General features: G+C 41.8%; 1 protein-coding gene and 3 non-coding genes across 6 annotated transcripts; 1 reads left to right on the forward strand and 3 right to left on the reverse strand.

Moving 5' to 3' along the window:
- The first annotated feature begins 554 nt into the window (after positions 1-554).
- Positions 555-6,149, forward strand: duoxa (dual oxidase maturation factor). 3 transcript variants are annotated; one of them, XM_088922017.1, is made up of 9 exons: positions 555-622; positions 1,631-1,800; positions 2,159-2,216; positions 2,732-2,866; positions 3,550-3,757; positions 4,263-4,477; positions 4,980-5,167; positions 5,586-5,650; positions 5,767-6,149. In XM_088922017.1, the coding sequence occupies exons 2-8, from the start codon at positions 1,654-1,656 to the stop codon at positions 5,631-5,633; spliced, it is 999 nt and encodes a 332-aa protein (XP_088778143.1). In that variant the 5' UTR covers positions 555-622; positions 1,631-1,653; the 3' UTR covers positions 5,634-5,650; positions 5,767-6,149. The 3 variants fall into 3 exon arrangements, with proteins under 3 accessions (XP_088778143.1, XP_088778141.1, XP_088778142.1); XM_088922015.1 differs by lacking the exon at positions 5,767-6,149 and having other exon boundaries at positions 4,980-5,659; XM_088922016.1 differs by lacking the exon at positions 5,767-6,149 and having other exon boundaries at positions 564-617; positions 4,980-5,659.
- Positions 6,150-8,362: 2,213 nt separating this feature from the next.
- Positions 8,363-8,576, reverse strand: LOC148831304 (small nucleolar RNA U3). Its single transcript, XR_016091384.1, has one exon. It is a non-coding gene; the product is annotated as a small nucleolar RNA U3 (small nucleolar RNA).
- Positions 8,577-10,210: 1,634 nt separating this feature from the next.
- LOC148831305 (small nucleolar RNA U3) lies at positions 10,211-10,424 on the reverse strand. Its single transcript, XR_016091383.1, has one exon. It is a non-coding gene; the product is annotated as a small nucleolar RNA U3 (small nucleolar RNA).
- A 1,030-nt stretch (positions 10,425-11,454) lies between these two features.
- LOC148831306 (small nucleolar RNA U3) lies at positions 11,455-11,668 on the reverse strand. The gene has a single exon (XR_016091382.1). It is a non-coding gene; the product is annotated as a small nucleolar RNA U3 (small nucleolar RNA).
- Between the last annotated feature and the right edge of the window lie 8,554 nt (positions 11,669-20,222).

Raw genomic sequence — 20,222 nt, forward strand, 5'->3', positions numbered from 1 at the left:
TTCGCGCAGATCCTTTATCACTGACCCGGAACCTTACCTTAATTTAGGAGAGCAAATGCAAGACTAATGCTTGGCGAGATTACAACACGTTTCAGTGAAACACACAAAAAGAGGCACAATTATCATAACCTACCTTAGCGTACTTACAGGATGCTGCTCCAGGTAATAAGTAAATGTCGCGAAGTTGTAGCCTTTTCTTTCTTAAACCTCAACAGAGCAAAGGCTGAAATCATATACTTTGGTTAGCCTCAGAATGTCGACACTTGGTACCAGCCTACAAATGGACCGATACCCTGCTCCCTGCTTTAAAGAGCCAGGCGGAGTACCAAGAGGAGAAAGTACAGGCCTCTCTAACCGCACTTCCTCAGACTGAGCCGCGAAGTGCTCGGCAGGGAGAGGACAGTGGGTGGGATGGACCGTGCTAATTTACATATTTTTTTCCTTCAAGATGTTTCCCATCAATACAAAGTAAATATAGCATCATGCATGGGGAGGAAGAGGAGGCCCGCGTTCGCCTATAAAAAGGGACGCATCAATTTTGCACAACACTTCTTACAGCTGAGACAACTGAACCGCTCGCTGTTCCTGCCTCTCCAAGAATTGGCATCATTCAAAAAGTTGCGTGAGTATTTTATTTTGCCTTTATCCTTTATAGATTAAAAAAAATAAATTAAACATTTTTTTCTTTCTTTTTTTTTTACCATTTGAGCTTTTAATGAACGATTCGGTGAGGTGGCACACTGTATACAGTATCAAGTAACGTTTTTTTTTCCTTCAGTCTTTCTAACGGGACTTCACGAGACTTCACCAGACTTTTACTGTTTTATTAAGTATGTAGGTAGTAGAGATTGCATCTTTTTTTTCTGTTAACGAACGAGTGTCCTTATTTCACTGCCCTGAACGTCTAACAGTATTCCGTGGACTAAAATTCTGCAGGGATCGTGTTTTGTATAAACAATTAAACTCCCAATATTGAAGTAAATCAAGACGACTGTGTGCATTTCGTTACATCCCACACTAGCCTGGTGCTGTTGAAAAGGATCAGCCGCAGTATTGTAATGGAGATTTGCGCGACAGGCTCTCATCGCCTTGATGTGAAACCGCGATTAACAGGCTTGTCCTGGCCGTTAATGGATCCGCAGGATAATTCAATTGTACTGCACCGGGCCCCTTGTGGTTCCTCGCGGCTCTGGTTTCTCTTAACTTGCGCAGTCTTTACTTGGATGATCCCGGCAGCCTAAAACCCCCGAAGGTCTTTAAATGACATTTAATTCATCCGACAGCATATGGGTACATTTTAGCAAGCTGCGCACAATTTGAAACGTTTAGAGATAAGAAACAATGAATAACACGCAATGCATCCATTTGACCTTTGCTGCCGCAAAAACCTTTTTTTTTAATCCCGCGTGCAGTTTAACACACGACGAGAGCAGCTGCAACTGAAGGAGATTATGAAGTGCAAACTTTGTTTTGCCTTTACGATTTAGGAGATTCTTGGCTGCTTTGCTATTCTGAAAAGCCTCTCTTTAGTGCGTACTCCATAAGATTGTGCAGGAGAAGTTTATCTCCAGATCTGGTAACTGAGATGTCTCCACTAACACTATTCTACCTGTTCTGCGTTTATTTTCAGGGAGCTCGGAGATCCGAAGCAAGATGACATTCTACAATGACATTTACCCGTTTTACCCTCTACAAAAAACGCCCTTTATCTTCAACATCAACGAGCTAATAGTCATTTTGGTGTTCTTAGTGTTTGCCTGCAGTTTCCTTATTATTCTTCCCGGCATCCGCGGCAGACCAGTAAGTAATGCAGTCACACCGTCATAAAAAACCTTCCCTCATCCGTTCATTATCAAGTATTTATTATATTTTGAATTTATAAATGGTATTGAATCAAGAGGGGTGTATTTACGACGTACTCGATAAAAAGGACCTTTTCAGATCTTACGATGATGATTTTTTGTCACTTTTACGTTTTGTTGCATCGATAAATCCTGTCAGAATCTTTACCATAACTTGCAAGATAATGAGCGAATGAGACTTTTATAGATTTACTTAATTTGCCAGCTCTCAAAAAACCCTACCTTCTCATCTTAAAATTCATCCTGTTTCCTGTTGAAAATATATTTTATATTTTATCTTTTGTCCTTATTTTTAGAGACTGTTCTGGATGTTCAGAGTTACTTTCAGCCTGTTCATAGGCGTAGTGATAGTAGGTAAGTGTTCTCAGAAATCATCTGTCTCAACGGATATCGTATACCGGTACGATCCATGGCATTAAGAGAAATCAACTTTTCTAGAATGTCAGATCTTTTGATGGTATAACTTGATTGTTATAAGCTGTTTTGATTGTAATTAGATTCCTTCTGTATAACTGTAGACTCTCCACACCCAGTTAACACCTGGAGAACAACGAAACACGCTTTTCCTGGTTTAAACTGCATTTAGCGCTCCTTCGTTCCAGTGAGAAAGAAAGCGGAACACTTTGCCTATACTGACCCCTTGTGGACAAATTATTAAATACGTTCCGGTCACATAGTCGTTAAATGCTTCTTTTCGATGAAGAAAAGTGTGACTCATTCCAAACTGTGTTCCTAAGTAAAGAACTTTGCTGCTCTTGGATCAGTTATAACCAATTCCAGGATGTGTCAGTTGAGCTCGGTTCTCCACTCTTTCCTGCGTTCAAAATGCTGATCGAGAATTGATCTGGGCGTGTTCTGCTGTCTCATAGCTGTGAACTTCACCAGCGACTGGGCGGCGGCTAGCATTCAGACCAACACAACTTACAAATCCTTCAGCAATGCCACCGTTGATGCGGAGGTTGGACTGCACGTTGGACTCGCCGGGATCAACGTCACACTTAAAGGTAGATATGATCCCAGAAATCGACAACTCATAATTTCTTGCGTTTATATAACTCTTTGTAGTCCAGAGTGCTTTAAATTCCAACCATACCCATTATCCACCACTGAAGTGCTGTACCCACCTGGCTGACACAAGGCAACAAGAAGAATATTGCCCTGCAACTCACAACTGACACCCCCCCTGAAACTCAGCAGGTGTGAGCCTGGTCAGTACCTGGATGGGAGACCTCCTGGAGAAGCTAAGGTTGCTGCTGGAAGAAGTATTAGAGGGGCCAGTAGGGGGTATTAACTCCTGGCTTTTACCAATCATGGCCTCCTAATAATCCACATCTATGAATTGGCTTCATCTCTCTGCTCTCCTCCCCACTGAGAGCTGGTGTGTGGTGAGAGTACTGGTGCACTTTGGCTGCTGTTGCATCAACCAGGTGGGGCTGCACACTGGTGGAGGGGAGTCCCCATTACCTGTAAAGCATTTTGAGTGGAGTGTCAGGTTAACAGGTTTTTAGGTTTGTGTAAACCCAGTTTGGGATTTAATCAGAACTAAAACTGAATACTCCATGTGTTGGTACATTAACAGCCTATAAAATCTTAATCACCCAGCAGTACAGCACATCAAGAAACAGTCTTTGTTTTTCCTTCCTAACTACTCACTGGAAAACCTTATGTGTGCCCGTATTTCCCCAAGGCAACCCTGTGAAACAGCTAAATGAGACGATCAACTACAACGAAATGTTCAGCTGGACGGAGGACTATGACAGCGTCTATCTCGCGGCTCTGGAGAGAGGCCTTCCCAACCCCATTCTCTACATCGCGGAGAAGTTTACCCAGGACAGCCCCTGCGGCTTCTTCTTCCAGTACAAGTACTCCGGACGCTACGCCTCAGCGACCATGTGGTGAGACTTGAACGAGTCAGATGTGATTTCTAAGAATACAGTACTCACAGTCCCGTCCCCACAGAGCAGAGCTCTGGCCAGGCTTTTAACCTTGAGACATGCGTCATGTAACCTCTCCAGTTACACACTGTGCTGTGAAATAAAGAGGGAGATGTGTATTTTTAAAACACACTGGAACCTTCCCCAGTCTCTCTCTATGCAGGTGGACAAAAAATGGAAATTAAAAAAAAAGAAAAGAGTTTAGCTATTTTCATTTGGCCAGATTAACGTCTGGATAAGGAAATCTCTTGATTCAGAATTCCAGCTGTAACTCAGCTGTGAGTTTGCTTGCATGCTCATGCAAATTGTGTTTTGTTACAGCAGGCAAAAGGCATGTCTCTTTTTAATTGTATCAGACTATACGGTATTATCTAAGCATAATATTATGTGGTCTTGGTAATTGCAGCACAAGGTGACTCATTGTCAATAACAATTGCAAAACATCTTTGTGTTTTTCTTCCAACAGGACGGCATTCTGTTGCTGGTTGATCTCCAACATCCTGTTTTCCATCCCTGTCATAAAGTATGCAGGGTATATGATGATCACGACAGGAGTTTTCATCTTTTTTGCCTTGGCATCGTTCTCCACCATACACAAAGTTCCTTTCTGCACTATCACCATAGGAACAGCATCCTTGGAGACTGTCTACAGTGGTTCTTTCTGGTTGTCATTAGCAACAGGTAAGCCTGAGGCCACCGTCCAATGTTATCTTAGAAGCCCGACAATTTATTTCACCATCTGCATCAATGCATCAGTTTTACATACACTGCTGTAACGTACAAACATCCATGGTTCTAACAGAAAATAGCGCTTGAAAACATTAAATACGTAAATATGTAAACAGAAATCGGTCCAATGCATAGAGTCTGAGACACACATATATTTAAGGAATCTAAAGTATTTTTGTATTACACACATAAAGAATATGTATTACAGAATGTAAAGGCGCATTTGTAAAAATATGTTGTTTGTCTGGAACAATGGGTGGTGTTCTCTAGATCTGTTAATGTGGGAAACCTAGAAAGAACATAGTTCTTAGGTTTTCAGTGTCTCTCAGCGAAGTGTTTTTTGCTATAGGTAAGCTTGTAGAGGAGTTAATTGGCTTCTCCTTGTGTCATGTTGGGACTGTTAGTATTTTGTGACAATACTGCCACACTAACACAATATTTGCTCCCTTTGCAGGTTTGTTGTGCTGTCTCATTGGCTTCACCGTGATACTTCTGGATTACTTGATTCCAGAGAAGACAAAGATCTTCTTCACTTCCAGTGAAGGGGATGAGGAGGAAGATGCGTGTCCTGTCGAAGGCTACTTTAATACCAGCTTTCTCGAACAAGAAATAGGTTTCCCATTAGGAGACGTCCGGTTCAGTGTGAGTACTGGTCTTTTCAATTTGTGTTCATTCTGCATTTGTTTAATTTCACCTAAAGCCTCATCTCGTGAAAATGGATGGACTAGGTTATTCAGCTTTAAATTGATTGTTTTTTGTTATCTTCACTAATGTTACTATAAATGTTTGTGTGTACATTTAAGGATTTTAGTACCATGCTATCTGTATGTACCAGCATCTGTATCTATGCTATGGCTGGTGTCAGAGGCAGGCCAAGGACTAAATTCTATTGACCACAGAAACATAAACCAGTCCAATCAAAGTCAGAATACATTTTCTTTTGAAACTCCTTAATACGGTTCATAGGAAATACATCTTGGCCTGATTTGTGATATTTTTGCTAGTATGTCGTAACTACTGTACAGAGCATGAAGTTCTAACGTCTCCTCTTGCTTTCCAGCAAAATCAGGAGAAAAGTGACGGGATAATCAAGAAATACTGGACTTAAAAATTGCTGCTTGAAAAGTAAGTAGATGCATGTAAATAGAACACCAATGCATTAACATACTACAGGAAGTACTGTACGCTTCAAACTGCTTATGAAATATGATGCAATGTTGTCTTATTTGTTTGCATTACAGCTTGACTCAAAGAAGGTGTTCACCCCTTGAGCTTGCCTGTTTGTACTTGAAAGAGAAGACATGTTCCATTGCTCCTGTAACACATGTGCTGCCAAGAGAGGACTGCAGGTGACTCCTCTCCGCTTGAGAGGGGTCAGACTCTTCATAGTCGGCAACCATGAAGTTCTGGACATGGGCACCCAGGTGTGCACAGCCTGGGGAATACCAAGCAACACCAGCAGTGCTGGGAAAAAAAAGTGACAGAATTTTACTGTGTAATATTCTGATTAGGACACTGCCTGTGTCCAAGAAAAGAATTATGAAGTATGTTTGTGTGTATATGTATTAGTTTGTCTAGGCAATGTTAAATATAAAAGTATACATCTTAAATGTTTTTATAACAATAGTGCAAAGGATATAATAAAGAAACTGTTGCTGTTATCTGGTACACTTTCCTGTGTTGAGCAATGTTCTGTACTGAAAACAAGCTTTTTTCATCCACACACTCCTTCGGATAAAATGGGACATTGAGAAGCGAATGCCTTTCATTTTAAATCACTAGAACTATATCTAAAATGTGTTTTACTTCCAAAACAACATCTCACAATAGAAAACATTCTCACAATCAGTAAACATTCTAGCAAGGTATGAAACTAACATGCAATAACAACCTTCCAAACGGGGTGAGTGTCCATTATCAATCTGTGCAAGTGGATGATGGGGCCATGTTTGCGCGATGAAAGAGTCCCTCCAAGCCCAGCCACTTGCTTTTGTCCATCAGTGCCTGTACAGGGCCCACAGTCCCTTCCAGCGCTCCCTCGCCGTGGAGAAGCCCCATTTTGCGATGTCGCGCTTCATCCTCCCTCTGAGGTCCGCAAGGATCCTCTCCTCCAGCTCCCTCACTCCCCACTCTGCTTTGTGCTGGATGAGAGTGTTCCTCACCTTCCACAGTCCTTGTTTTATCAGGGACACCAGCAGCCAAAGCAAGTACTGTGTCCCTTTGTCCATCCAGCAGGATGCACTGGTAACAGAGCACCGCTCCCGCTCGCAGGAGTCGAGAAGTGTTGTCCATTCTGCCCCACACTGCTCTGGTGCAGGAACAGCTCCAGAACAAGTGCTCCTCTTCCAACGTGTTGGGTTCCTGGTGAGCGAGTCTCAAACGTGTGGGGTGTTTCTAGGCTTTCTGGACGAAGTGAGACTTGCTGCAATACACTCAGTCACAGTCCAGGCAACACAATGTCAACCGTAACGCCGGGGACATGCCAGCCAACCAGCGCAGGGCTGTACTGCTCTTGTTAGTTAGCAACTGTGCTGAGAAAGATCAAGAATCGTCTTAAGTTTTCCCCAAGTTTTATTGAACTTCGAATAATGCAAAGGAGAAAAGATATCCAAAAGGGTAACAGAAAAAAAAAATACCTTGGCATAGGTAATTAGAAACATGAACACAGTAAAGGTAAAACTTTTATAAACAGTTGTTTGCCTTGTAATTTTACGATGTGTTAATGGAGTTCAATGGACTTTACATTTCAACCTTATGGGCATAATAGAAGAGCAATTATGAAACGGATATTTCCGGTCCTGAAGGAATTGTGACTCTTTACTCTGTGATAAAGAAATATCAATGCGCTGACTAATAAATAACGTTAAATAAACCGTTAAATAAATAACGGTCGATCAAATCAATCGCATAGGCTTTTAAAGACTACTTCTTAGCGTAGATAAGAAAGCTTGGATTCTCAGGTATTTGATACATGTATCTTCTTCTGCTGTCTTTGTTGCTCTCTTGACGATCCTTGTGATTTTTTTGTGCTCTCATTGAATGATAGTGTCGCATAGTTTAAATAATTTCTCATTCTTAGAAATGATCAAACGCTCGGTTAAAAGCAAGGGAAATGATGTCCGTTACAGTGGACATAAAAACGAGAGTTTCCTACGGCGTGTTTGGAAACCCAATTTTAATGGCAAAGTGCTGGAGTGATGTCCTGGCAGGCACCGAGACCAGCACCAGCGGGGGCACTCCCTCAGTGAAAAAGAAATTGCCTGACAAACTAGGGATTGGACAGTTTTTCAATGCTTCAGATTTTTTCAATTTGGACAAAGTGAGACTTGCTGCAATATGATCAATGGAAATGTGCTAAAGAACAAGTCATTTATTCCTTTATCATATTGGCTAGCTAATGTCCAATGTTTGCTAGTTAATGTTACTTATGGCTTTGTTTCTGTGTTGCGTAGCAATATTCTCAGGCGGAGGAACGTTAAACAGCTTAATTTCCGTGTTAAATAATTTTTTTAACTTCATTCTATAAAGCAATCGCATAGTTGGGAACCGTTTTATAAAAGCAATAAAGCACTCGAGGCCTGTGTTATATCGTGGATATAATCGCAGTTTAAATGGGTTGCCGACGCCTTTTAACTGTGACGATCTTGGACGGCCTCGAATACCTTATTGTTTAAAGATCAATTACACTTTTAATCTCGGGCTGGGTATTATCACCAGCCAGCAAAAAACTTTCATATAATTAATGTATTTTCTGATTACTGACTTATTAATTCTGTTTTTGAACCAGTACAATAGAGCCAATAGAGAATCTGTTTTTAAACCATTATAAGAGAGCCGCCCACTCAGAAAGTGTCTCCTTCCTCCTCAGCCCGTGAGAGAGAGGAACGGTCATCAATGGTCGGGAACAGCTGCTTTAAAGCAACACTCCCGACCCGCTTCGCGCTCAGAAGGAGACACTATGGATCCTCCTCGTGGTTGGCGAGACCAAACACTTTAGAAACGCATTTCTCAAGTCACAAACTATAGAAATGATCCCTGAAAGTATAGTCTTAAATCCATACTGCTCGAGCAGCGCACCCCAGTAAACCTGAAAGCAATTGCAGTCACGGTGTGCAATTTTAACGGGTTCATTTCCCAACAACATATCTGTTGATCCAATAAGAGACGTAGAAAAGACATAGCATATCTGCGCGATATTAGTTAGAAATACTCCAAAGAGACAAATTAAAAGAAAAGACCAACCTGGTTAAACAAATACCCACAATGCCTTGAGGTGCATAATTAAAGCGTCAGTCCTGTCGGCTCTCAGCGAGCTCGTCTTCCAGCCTCGCTGCTCAATGAACTGCTTCAAACTCACACCAGCCGAATCCAGGAATTATACCGTAACAATGTTCTCGATGACTGAAAATATACATCGTATACACATAGCTCTTAGAGAAAAGAGCTTTTCGCAGAAATATCCCTAACTCAAACATTGCCGAAATGATGCAATATGTGGACATTATTTTTTTAAATTAAAAAAATCTAATTCATTACAATCTATTTTTACCGTAATGTATGTAAGATGTATGTCGCTGTTGGACATCGTGATCAGAGCTAAGTTCTTAGTTCTGAATGACTTTCAATTATTCTGCGTTGAATTAAAGACAGCCTTCTTCTGCATGAGGGTGATCATGATAAAAAAATTCCTTCGCGTCTTCAAGAGTAAAGCGATTGTAAAAAATACACTGTAATGTGTTGGAAGAACGGACCTATGGGAACTCAGCGAAGGAAGAACATTTCTGTCGCACAGAAACCCCCAGTTACACCGTGTAGGCGCCATGTTTTGTTTTAATTTGGTTATATTCCTTTAAAAGAAATCCTGTAAATATGTTGCAAAGGAACAGGTAACGGATTTGTTCCATGCTGAAAAGAAAAGAAAGGAAACAACGCTTCGGCTGTGGAGCCTTCAGCAGGTGTGAATATGTTGATGTTCTACTATTTGAAAACCACGTTGTTTTGTTTACGTAAACTGTGCATATGCCTTTAAAACGGCCAATCGCCGATGTTCGTTAATGTAAATTCGGGAAGTTTTAGTTTTCAAAAACCAGAGAGGAAATTCGAGCGCAACGGTTCTGACGTGCTCGTGTAGGTGGGTGTTTAGTTCACTTGAGCTTTGAGGAACAGTTTTGGTATTGTGGAAAACGTCTCCTATTATTTGTTAGTTTGACGCAAACAAAGCGAATAGGACTAAAACACGTTTAATGTTTAAACCTGGCGAAGTTGATTGTGGAGTTTACATGGGCACAGTCAGCCATAAGCTCGCCTTTCTCACGGCGGTATTCGGGTACTGCAGACCCCATTATAGCACGCGCTGTTCATTCAGTGCGCTTCGCCTCTGCTGCAGCCGGGACCCCCTCGGGTCTCCAGACAAGTTCCCGCGCCCCTCGTCAAAAAAACACCTTGCTGAAGTAGGTTAGCTCATTGAAGCTATATAATATCATAACTATAAAAGCATGGAACTTCTTTTAATTCCATAGTATAGTCAAGAACAGACTAAAAAGACTCGTAAATTGACCCTGAAATAACCAGCTTCAGTTAAAGTGGCATTGGTAGGATTATCAGTATTTACCAACAAAACTGTCTTTTTGAGCAGAAAAATAATACACTTGCTGAATCTGCTTTTTAACTATTATAAGAGAGCCGCCCACTCAGAAAGTGTCTCCTTCTTCCCCAGCCCGTAAGAGAGAGGAACGGTCATCAATGGTCGGGAACAGCTGCTTTAAAGCAACACTCCCGACCCGCTTCGCGCTCAGAAGGAGACACTATGAATCCTCCTCGTGGTTGGCGAGACCAAACACTTTAGAAACGCATTTCTCAAGTCACAAACTATAGAAATGATCCCTGAAAGTATAGTCTTAAATCCATATTGCTCGAGCACCGCACCCCAGTAAACCTGAAAGCAATTAAATTCACGGTGTGCAATTTTAACGGGTTCATTTCCCAACAACATATCTGTTGATCCAATAAGAGACGTAGAAAAGACATAGCATATCTCCACGATATTAGTTAGAAATACTCCAAAGAGACAAATTAAAAGAAAAGACCAACCTGGTTAAACAAATACCCACAATGCCTTGAGGTGCATAATTAAAGCGTCAGTCCTGTCGGCTCTCAGCGAGCTCGTCTTCCAGCCTCGCTGCTCAATGAACTGCTTCAAACTCACACCAGCCGAATCCAGGAATTATACCGTAACAATGTTCTCGATGACTGAAAATATACATCGTATACACATAGCTCTTAGAGAAAAGAGCTTTTCGCAGAAATATCCCTAACTCAAACATTGCTGAAATGATGCAATATATGGACATTATTTTTTAAATTAAAAAAATCTAATTCATTACAATCTATTTTTACCGTAATGTATGTCGCTGTTGGACATCATGATCAGAGCTAAATTCCTAGTTCTGAATGACTTTCAATTATTCTGCGTTGAATTCAAGAGAGCCTTTCTACACGAGGACGACAATGATAAAACAAATTCTTCGCGTCCCCAAGAGTAAAGCGATTGTAGAAAATACACTGTAATATGTTGGAAGAACGGACGTACGAGTACTACAACACGCGCTATTAATTCAGTGCTTCTTCACCTCTGCTGCAGCCCTTCGGGTCTCAAAGACAAGTTCCCCCATCCCTCATAAAAAAAAAAAACTTGCTGAAGTAGGTTATTTAAAGCTAAAACATAATGTAAAACATAACTGTACAAAGTATGGAGTTTTTGCACAGCAAATAATAAAAATATATTCTCAGACGTTTACCATAATACAACCAGCTACAATTAGACTAATTTAAAAACAAACCTCTCTCATTCAATCGCAGAACTGTGTTTTAAGCTTGCAGTAAGACAGCATCGGTAGTGAATCTGTTTTTAAACCATTATAAGAGAGCCGCCCACTCAGAAAGTGTCTCCTTCCTCCTCAGCCCGTGAGAGAGAGGAACGGTCATCAATGGTCGGGAACAGCTGCTTTCAAGCAACACTCCCGACCCGCTTCACGCTCAGAAGGAGACACTATAAATCCTCCTCGTGGTTGGCGAGACCCAACACTCTAGAAACGCATTTCTCAAGTCACAAACTATAGAAATGATCCCTGAAAGTATAGTCTTAACCACCTACTTCTCGAGCAGCGCACCCGAGTAAACCCGCAATCAAGGCATCTCAGGGTGTCACTTGTTCTACCAAAGAAATAAAATACTTTTGAGCACTATTTTTTTTAAATAAGCAGAGTTACAATATATCTCATTTTTTTTAGATATATATGAATCTGACTTTTATTAACCGTAGAACATCAGTTTTAGAAAACATACCCATATACCCATAATGCAATGTAACTGGTAGTTGCACATTTGTTTGACGTAATCATCTCGCACAGTCAACTTCACACACTACAGGAGCTGCGCGGGTCACTGCAGCAACCTTCGTTCTGACTCGGTTATCATTCAGGCAGCGTGGTTTGTTACAGATTAGGAACACAAACTGGTGCTGGTATTGAAAGCGCACACTGGCCCCAATTCGGGTGATGTACTGTACGTGTCCCGGCTACAATACGTTTATGTGCTTAGTAGTGCTGGTGTGCAATACCGAAGTATTAATGTTTGAATTATTTTATCAGGATGTAAACTTGACTGATCATTATCGGGGATGTGTCCCTTTTTGGCTCGAACAAATTCGTCACTCTTTTCACTTGTCAGGTGTGTTTCTTTTTTTCGTGTGTTCTAAGATAAATATATAAGATATAAGATAAATAGGTTTATTCCATGCTGAAAGGAGAAGAAAACACGATGTTTCGGCTGTGGAGCCTTAACTGTGCGACTAACAAGCTGTACATTTGTGGGATCATCGGACTTTAGGGTCGGTCCAAATCCATACGGGCTGGGGAATCCGGACATGGGGTGCTTTCTGATAGCATACACAGAGATGACGTATACACGTATGAGCTGCTACTAAGCGCACAAACATACAGTAGATGTCAAAGCGCTTCACAACAGTAGTCCACGCATGAAGATAGTTATGCAGAAGGTGCCAGGTTACGATAAGCTACTCAAAAAAAGGAGGAATAAATTACCTTGGAAGAGCATTGCAATATCCTGCCAAATGAATGGCTCGGATTAGTAACTAGCAGCACTCCCGAAAAATAAAATGAAGGACAAGCGTGCCGGGCAGTAGCGATCTACTCAGAAGCAGAGGTTTGTGTGTCCGTTTCTGGAATGGCGCCGAGCGGGAATGTGCGGTCTGCGAGTGGAGGTGTCTTACGAGGCACACACGCTGAGCGAGTCTCGCGTGGATAGCAGTGCGGGTACACTGTTCGAGCCATGAACCCCGATGCACTGAAGAGGGCAATGTCTCTCACTCCTCTTCCAACTCCAACACGCAGTGCCCGAACAAGCGGACAACGCAGCTGAAAGGAACAGAACATTGACTCGTTGCTCTTACTTCTGAATGGCTTTCAATAATTTGCGGTAACACTGAGTCGGTGTAGTGGCTCTGTGGCTAAGGATCTGCGCCTGTGGCTGGAAAGTTGCTGGTTTGTGTCCCACGGCCGGTAGAGAAATCCTACTCCATCGGGCCCCTGAGCAAGGCCCTTAACCGCAACTTTTTTTTTTTTTTAAAATCACTTTATTGGCCATATACAATTTCTTGCACTAGGAATTTGTCTTTTCACATACCCCAGCTTGCTCTCCATGAGACACACAGACAGGGAGAGAAGCTTGGGGTCAGAGCACAGGGTCAGCCATTGTACAGCGCCCCTGGAGCATCTGGGGTTAAGGGCCTTGCTCAGGGGCCCAACGAAGTAGGATTCCTCTGCCGGCCGTGGGATTTGAACCGGCAACCTTCCAGCCACAGGCGCAGATCCTTAGCCACAGAGCCACCGTAACTTAACGGTGTGTGTCTCATGGAGAGCAAGCTGGGGTATGCGAAAAGAGAAATTCCTAATTCAATAAATTGTATAGGGCTAACAAAGATCTTATCTGCAGTTCTCTCTGAATCTTTTTTTTTTGCGATTTGTCAGAACTTTTCAGAACAAAAATGTTCTCGCCACAAATCAAATACAAAGTAAACACAAAACATCTTTACAATACGTGTTTTGTTTTACAAAAATATTTCATGAACATTATTGTGTGCTTATCTAAATAAACTAGTTGCAACATCTCTCGCAATATTTTTAGATATAAATGAATCTGACTTTTATAAACTGTAGAAAATCAGTTTTAGAACATTAAACAATACAGTAAACCTACATTTTTACAATACTTACCTAAAACAATCATACATGTGCTCACGTGAAGAAAAGACTGCTAAACCTACACAATAATACATGCTTAATCATTAATCAGTTTAAATCTGTAAATACCTGTTTAGAATATAAACTCCAGAGGCCAGGAGGCAGCATTTAATGCTTCAGAATTTAAAGATGTTTGTCTGTGAAACTTGCCACTAGAACCTAGAACTGACATTTAATAGTGTAACGCTTACGGCCGACAGGCACTGTGTAAGAGCCGGCGTACCAGAGCAGGTGACGTCACCGCCCTTCCCTGTGATAGCAGGACCACAGCTACTGGGCTGTGGAGAGATCTCTCTTTAGCTCACGGGGCTAGGTCGCTGCAGAGAGACGCGGAAGTCCCGGGTTCGAGCCCCGGACGGTGTGGGGCCGACCTAATGCGGCAAGGGCGCCCGCCTGAGCCCCCGTTGCGTTACAATAGTTTCACCCAGCTTGCTGTCGAATATAACTAATCAGAGGAGTGACAATACACAACACGCTGAAAACGCAGACATGTTTGCGTGGCTGGACACGTCCAGCCCCCAAATAATGTGGGATAAATTACTTGAAAGAACGTAAGTATCGATTCTACAGATAATCGAGAGGATCACTCAAAATGATGGCTACGTTTTTTTAATCGGTTTTACGTTTCCAATGAAACTTCGCTTGAATCGCATTTTGTTCATGTACTTGAATGTCATTACAAAATGTTACCACGAGATGTCACTGTCGCCAATCTTTTCAAAATTGCCCGTGCTTTGTAGAGGCGTTCTATATTGTCACCAAAAAAATCAAACGTAATCCTTTCTGACCTCAACTGCATTCAGAATATTTAATATTTTAAGCAATTGTTTGTTTTTTAATACATGGAGACTATAAAGCCGTTTTTTTTTTTGTTTGGAATGAAACCGTTTAATTAAATACATTTAAAAACTGGCACACAACAGATAATGGACTTTTCGGACCAGTGCCCTTCAGAAAGAAGACAGTTCAACTGACAAAAAAAAAAAGAACTGGAAGAGGTCTCTGGAAAAAATAAATGTGTAACGGTTAAAACACTACATACTACCATCAAAACAACACAAAATCACGATCTGCGTGAACCCAGCCTCTGCGGAAATCCTCTGACAATACCATTTGGCGTTTTCTGTTGAAATTCATTATGTTAATACGATACGGAAGGCGCGAAAAGTCATGCAATAGTTTAGGTAGGTTAATAACGTCTGTGTACAACTCAAAGCCCATCTATGAGCCCTTTCAATACTTCAAGACGTGTTTTTAGAAGTTTGCACTTTAACGCTTGTGAGCGCAGGCATGAGGAATTGTCTCAGTACTAAAATACAGAAACCTTTTTATTTCTTTAAGTATTTTACCACCGCAGAGACGCACCGCTTGTCTTTTAACTATATACTTACACGCCTTCCTTATTCAAACTGTAATTCATCTTCTTTCCATGTGGAATAAAGGGAGGCGCCACAAAATATAAACATCTTTCACAACCTCAAATGATGGTACCCATGCTCTGCGGTGTTTAATACAGTACTTGTGTTTCCTCTAGCTTCAGGCAGACGGTACTGGCCCTCAGCCAAGTGGACTTCAGAGAGACCTCTGCAACAAATTCCCTTCCGTCTTTAAAATGACTCTGGACAGGAGATAGCTGCCAGCCTAAGCAAAGCGAAAGAAAGAGAGAGCTCAAATTCGGATCAATATTTCCTTTTGTTTCAAAGATTGCTTGGAGCCTCCTTCCCTGGAAAACCAGCAACACTCACTTCGCTTCTTTGTTTGATAGGAACACGAAAAAAAAAACATCCCTATACACATTTCTTAATATTTTTTATTTTTATGACATGAATACATACCACATTTCTTGCACCAGAAGCCAGGACTTTCTTTGCCCATTTCTGAATAGGTTGGGGTATATTCCATAGCTGTCCCAATAACTGGTACAGAGCAGGGCGATTTAAAATTCATATGCACACAGAGCAGAGATTTATAGGAGGCAGCTACAATTAAGATCAGAAATAAAAGCATGTGCGTTTTGCACATATGACTCTGACCTCACACTGTGTTCTGAAATGAGAATCTGAAACAGCTGGGAGGGAGTAGCTAAATATATCTCTCTTTGGCCTGGGAGATAAGAGTGAGGCACATGCATTTTAAGCATAACAGGAAGATTGTGGAGGTAAGCAGGACCCTTCTGGTGAAGGGATCAGCAGATTAAGTGAAAGGGATTAGAACCCTGATGGGTTGCCAGTGCAGAGAAGCCAGGCATGGAGGGATGCGTTTATGAATATGGCTCCTCGATACCAGTTAGAATCATGGCAGCGGTATTAGGTGCCACAGCTGAAGGCTGTTGACCGAGTCTGCTTGACTCTGTAGGTTGTAGTCAGCATATAACAGGACCAACACATAAACAATCATACACTAGAATTAATTATCACTCATAGAGCTGATATTCATCATGTACTAAGCCATCCCATTAATAACTCTTTCTCTGACCACTCTTTTGAGATTTGACTGCCCTTGACAGCGGCCAAAGAGAAGGCTATTACAACATGCCACATCAACTGGGGTCCTTCATTAAATTTTACGACCACGGTGAACAATGCTATCTTCATCTCCAGTAATAATGTTGACGAAATCACACATAACTATAATACAGTGGTTAGACAGGCCCTTGATGAAATTGCCCCGTTAAAGACTAAGGTAGTCAAAACCACTAGACATTCTCCATGGTATAATGATCACACATGATCCCTTGAACAGGAGTGCCGCAAACTAGAGCACAAATGGAGGACAATCAAATAAGCAGCAAAGGAGTCTGGTACAGAAACAATATACGCACCTCTTTAGTGTTTTTCAATTAGTTAATGAACAAGAACTCCAGAAATTAATTATTAAGACAAAGTCAACCACCTGTCCGCTAGATCCCATTCCCACTCAGCTAGTCAAAGATTCCCTGGAAGTACTGGCAGGACCTAATATTAGTATGATGAACACGTCCCTTGCATCAGGCGTTGTACCTGATCAATTTAAGGTAGCAGTTGTTAGACCGCTCCTTAAGAAGTCAAATTTGTATTTACAAGTTAACAACTACAGACCTGTCTCAAACGTCCCATTTCTAACTAAAATTCTTTAGAGAATAGTTGTGGCCCAACGACAATGGTTACTTGACTCAAATAATATACTTGAGAAATTCCAGTCTGGTTTCCGCCCAGGCCACAACACTGAAACTGCATTAACAAGATATTCTGTTAGCTACTGATGCGGGGAATGCAACAGTACTTGAGCTTCTAGATCTTAGTGCTGCCTTTGACATGGTTGACCACTCTGTTTTGTTACACAGGCTTGAGTTTGAGGTTGGCTTATCTGGAACCGTCCTTAAGTGGTTTTAACTTCATACTTATCTAATCGTTTTCATTATGTTCAAATATCATATATCTTTGTCAATGTCACCAGTTCAATTGGGGAACCACAGGGATCAGTGCTGGGACCAATATTGTTCTCTCTGTACATGCTGCCGCTAGGTAGGATCATACAAAAACATAATATTAACTTTCATTCATATGCTGATGACGCTAAAATATACATTTCGTTTACACCTTACGACAACTCGTCTATAATCACTTTAGTTAATTGCATTAATGAAGTAAAGACTTGGATGTGTGAAAATGTTTTGTTACTCTACTCTGATAGAACTAAGGTTCTGTTGTTTGGAGGAAACAATACTGATAGGACTACTACAACTTCAGCACTTAACTCAGAGGATTTAAAAAGTTGCCTCAAAGACTCAGCACATAACCTAGGCGCCATATGAGACACAAGGCTCTTGTTTAACACTCATGTTAAAACAGTATCGAAAACATGCTTCCTACAGTTAAGAAATATTGCAAAACTAAGGCAGTTTTTCTCCACTCAAGACAGAGAGACAGTAATACATGCTCTTGTATACAGCAGATTAGACAACTGCAATCCCCTACTATCAGGGAGCAAGTTCCTTACAGTGAATTTAGAATGCAGCACCTAGAATTATTACTAGGAGCAGAAAGTACGACCGTATAACACCTATACTCTCTTCAATGGCTTCCTGTCAGGTATAGGGCCAACTTCAAAATCCTTCTACTTTAATAATGAGGTTCTCAGAGGTCAGGCACCTGTCTATCTAATGGAATTTAATAATATATACAATCCAAGTCGCCCGCTTAGATCACAGAATGCAGGTCTTCTTCATATTCCACGCATTCATAAAAAAGCAGTTGGCGGTAAAGCCTTTAGTTCCAGGGCCCCTATCTTATGGAACAGTCTCCCACCCCATATTCGGGATGCCGAGTCGATCTCAGTATTCAAATCCAGACTGAAGACCTATTACTTTAGCCTAGTCTACTCACACCTTACATCATAGCCTGCTGCAGCCATGGCTGCTGGTGCTGCTGTTCATGCCATCGTGTGTCTCTGTGTCCATCAGATAGATACATCTGTTCTGACCAAACTATCCTATTCTCTTCCTCACATATCCGGATGGTGTCCAGGCTGGGAGTTGGATGCTGCATCACTGCCATGGATCAGAGAGGGACATTGTGGATACAGCTGTTGTTAAGGAGGATTTTGCTGGTCTACAGAGATCTGCATGGAGTACTGACATACAGAAGACATGATGGATGGGTTAATACCTTTATTAATTTTTTCCTTTTATTTTAATTGTATGTTAGCATGCCCAAAGGGGTTGGGCAGCCAGTTGACCTTGGACCCCTAGAGGTTTTCTTTCTCCTTACTAATGAAGAATCTAGAATAAATGCTTTTAAAAATTGATCTCCTAAAGGTCAAGCTGCATATTCTTTGCCTGTCATCAGGAAACACATAACAACTGCTGTCTGTTCATGATTTCACATAACGTCTATGTGGAACTTGTAACATCCTGTTTTGTGAATGCTGAGTTCTGGCAAAGTGCCATATAAGGAGGTCTTTTCTGTTAGACCAGCATAAGAACGGAAAGGACTAAGTCGTCAGTTAGCAAGTCATGTGATGTACGTGCTAATACTTTGTTTGTTACACTGTATAAAAAGACCAACTTTATAACCGTTCGGACAGACTGGCTTTGGTAAGCTACTCTCCCGCTTGCAAGCGTAATAAACAGCTCTTCTTTCACCAGCATCCGAATTTTGTTATTTTAATGGTTCTACACTAAGGGGTTTTTGGTTCCTCTCCTCCATTGTCTTCTGGTCTTTCCTGTTCTGTGTTCACAACATGTATGGTCACTTGCTTTGTTAAGCGCCTCGGGGCAACCTTGTTGTGAAAGGCGCTAGATAAAAATACATTGAATTGAATTGTTGAGGGAAGCTCTGGTGGACATGGTGCTTTACAGTGGTCCAGGAAGGAGGAGGCAAACACTACGACAGAGGACTGCAAGGTTCAGAGATTCCTCAGAGGAGAGAGCGGGTGATGTCACACCTCTGGACACCTCTGTATATTGATATGCCTGAGGGTTCATCATCATGAATGACCTGGGGTCATCACCATCACTAGTTTCCTCTCTCACAAGCTGAAGGAGGTATGTTTCCACAGATGTGATTTGTTTGCTGGTAGGAACTCGGCCTTAAAATCAGAAGACCTCTCTCCAGAGCTGCGAGACGCTGATGTTGTCCTCCGTCCAGCGGAACACTGATCGTCTTGTTCAGCTGCTCTAGAACAAAACATGGTTCTAGATGTGCTGTGCTGCTGGGAGATTCAGACTTTATAGGGTGTTAATGTAACAGCACATGGGGTATTCAGTTTTAGTGCTGCTTAATGCCCCCACTGGGTTTACACAATATGGAATACTGAAGGTATCCTGTTAATTTTAATACTACCACTAAAAATTTCTTACATTTATATAGTGCTTTTCTTGACACTCCACCCAAAGCGCTTTACAGGTAATGGGGACTCCCCTCCACCACCACCACTATTGTGTAGCCCCACCTGGATGATGCAACAGCAGCCATAGTGCACCAGAACGCTCACCACACACCAGCTCTCAGTGGGGAGAGCAGAGAGATGAAGCCAGTTCATAGATGGGGATTATTAGGAGGCCATGACTGGTAAAGGCCAGGGAGATATTTAGGCCAGGACACCAGGGTTAACATGCTACTCTTTTCGAGAAACAGATTTTTCTCAGAGAGAGTGGAGGGGATTTTAATGACCACAGAGAATCAGGACCTCAGTTTTATGTCTCATCCGAAAACGGCACCTTTTTACAGTATAGTGTCCCTGTCACTATACTGGGGCATTAGGACCCACATAGACTGCAGGGTGAGCATCCCCTACTGGTCCCACTTACACCTCATCCAGAAGCAACCTTAGCTTTCCCAGGTCTCCCATCAAGGTACTGGCCAGGCTCACACCTGCTGAGTTTCAGTGGACTGCAA

The sequence above is a fragment of the Atractosteus spatula genome, chromosome 7 (assembly GCF_055471065.1).
Source record: "Atractosteus spatula isolate fAtrSpa1 chromosome 7, fAtrSpa1.hap1, whole genome shotgun sequence".
Classification (NCBI taxonomy): domain Eukaryota; kingdom Metazoa; phylum Chordata; class Actinopteri; order Semionotiformes; family Lepisosteidae; genus Atractosteus; species Atractosteus spatula.

Bases quoted from the DNA above. Each gene is read 5' to 3' on its own strand.
- duoxa (XM_088922015.1), top strand. From the start codon at position 1,654: ATGACATTCTACAATGACATTTACCCGTTTTACCCTCTACAAAAAACG. The intron at 1,801-2,158 runs GTAAGTAATGCA...CCTTATTTTTAG, and splicing joins CCGGCATCCGCGGCAGACCA to AGACTGTTCTGGATGTTCAG. The intron at 4,478-4,979 runs GTAAGCCTGAGG...CTCCCTTTGCAG, and splicing joins CTGGTTGTCATTAGCAACAG to GTTTGTTGTGCTGTCTCATT.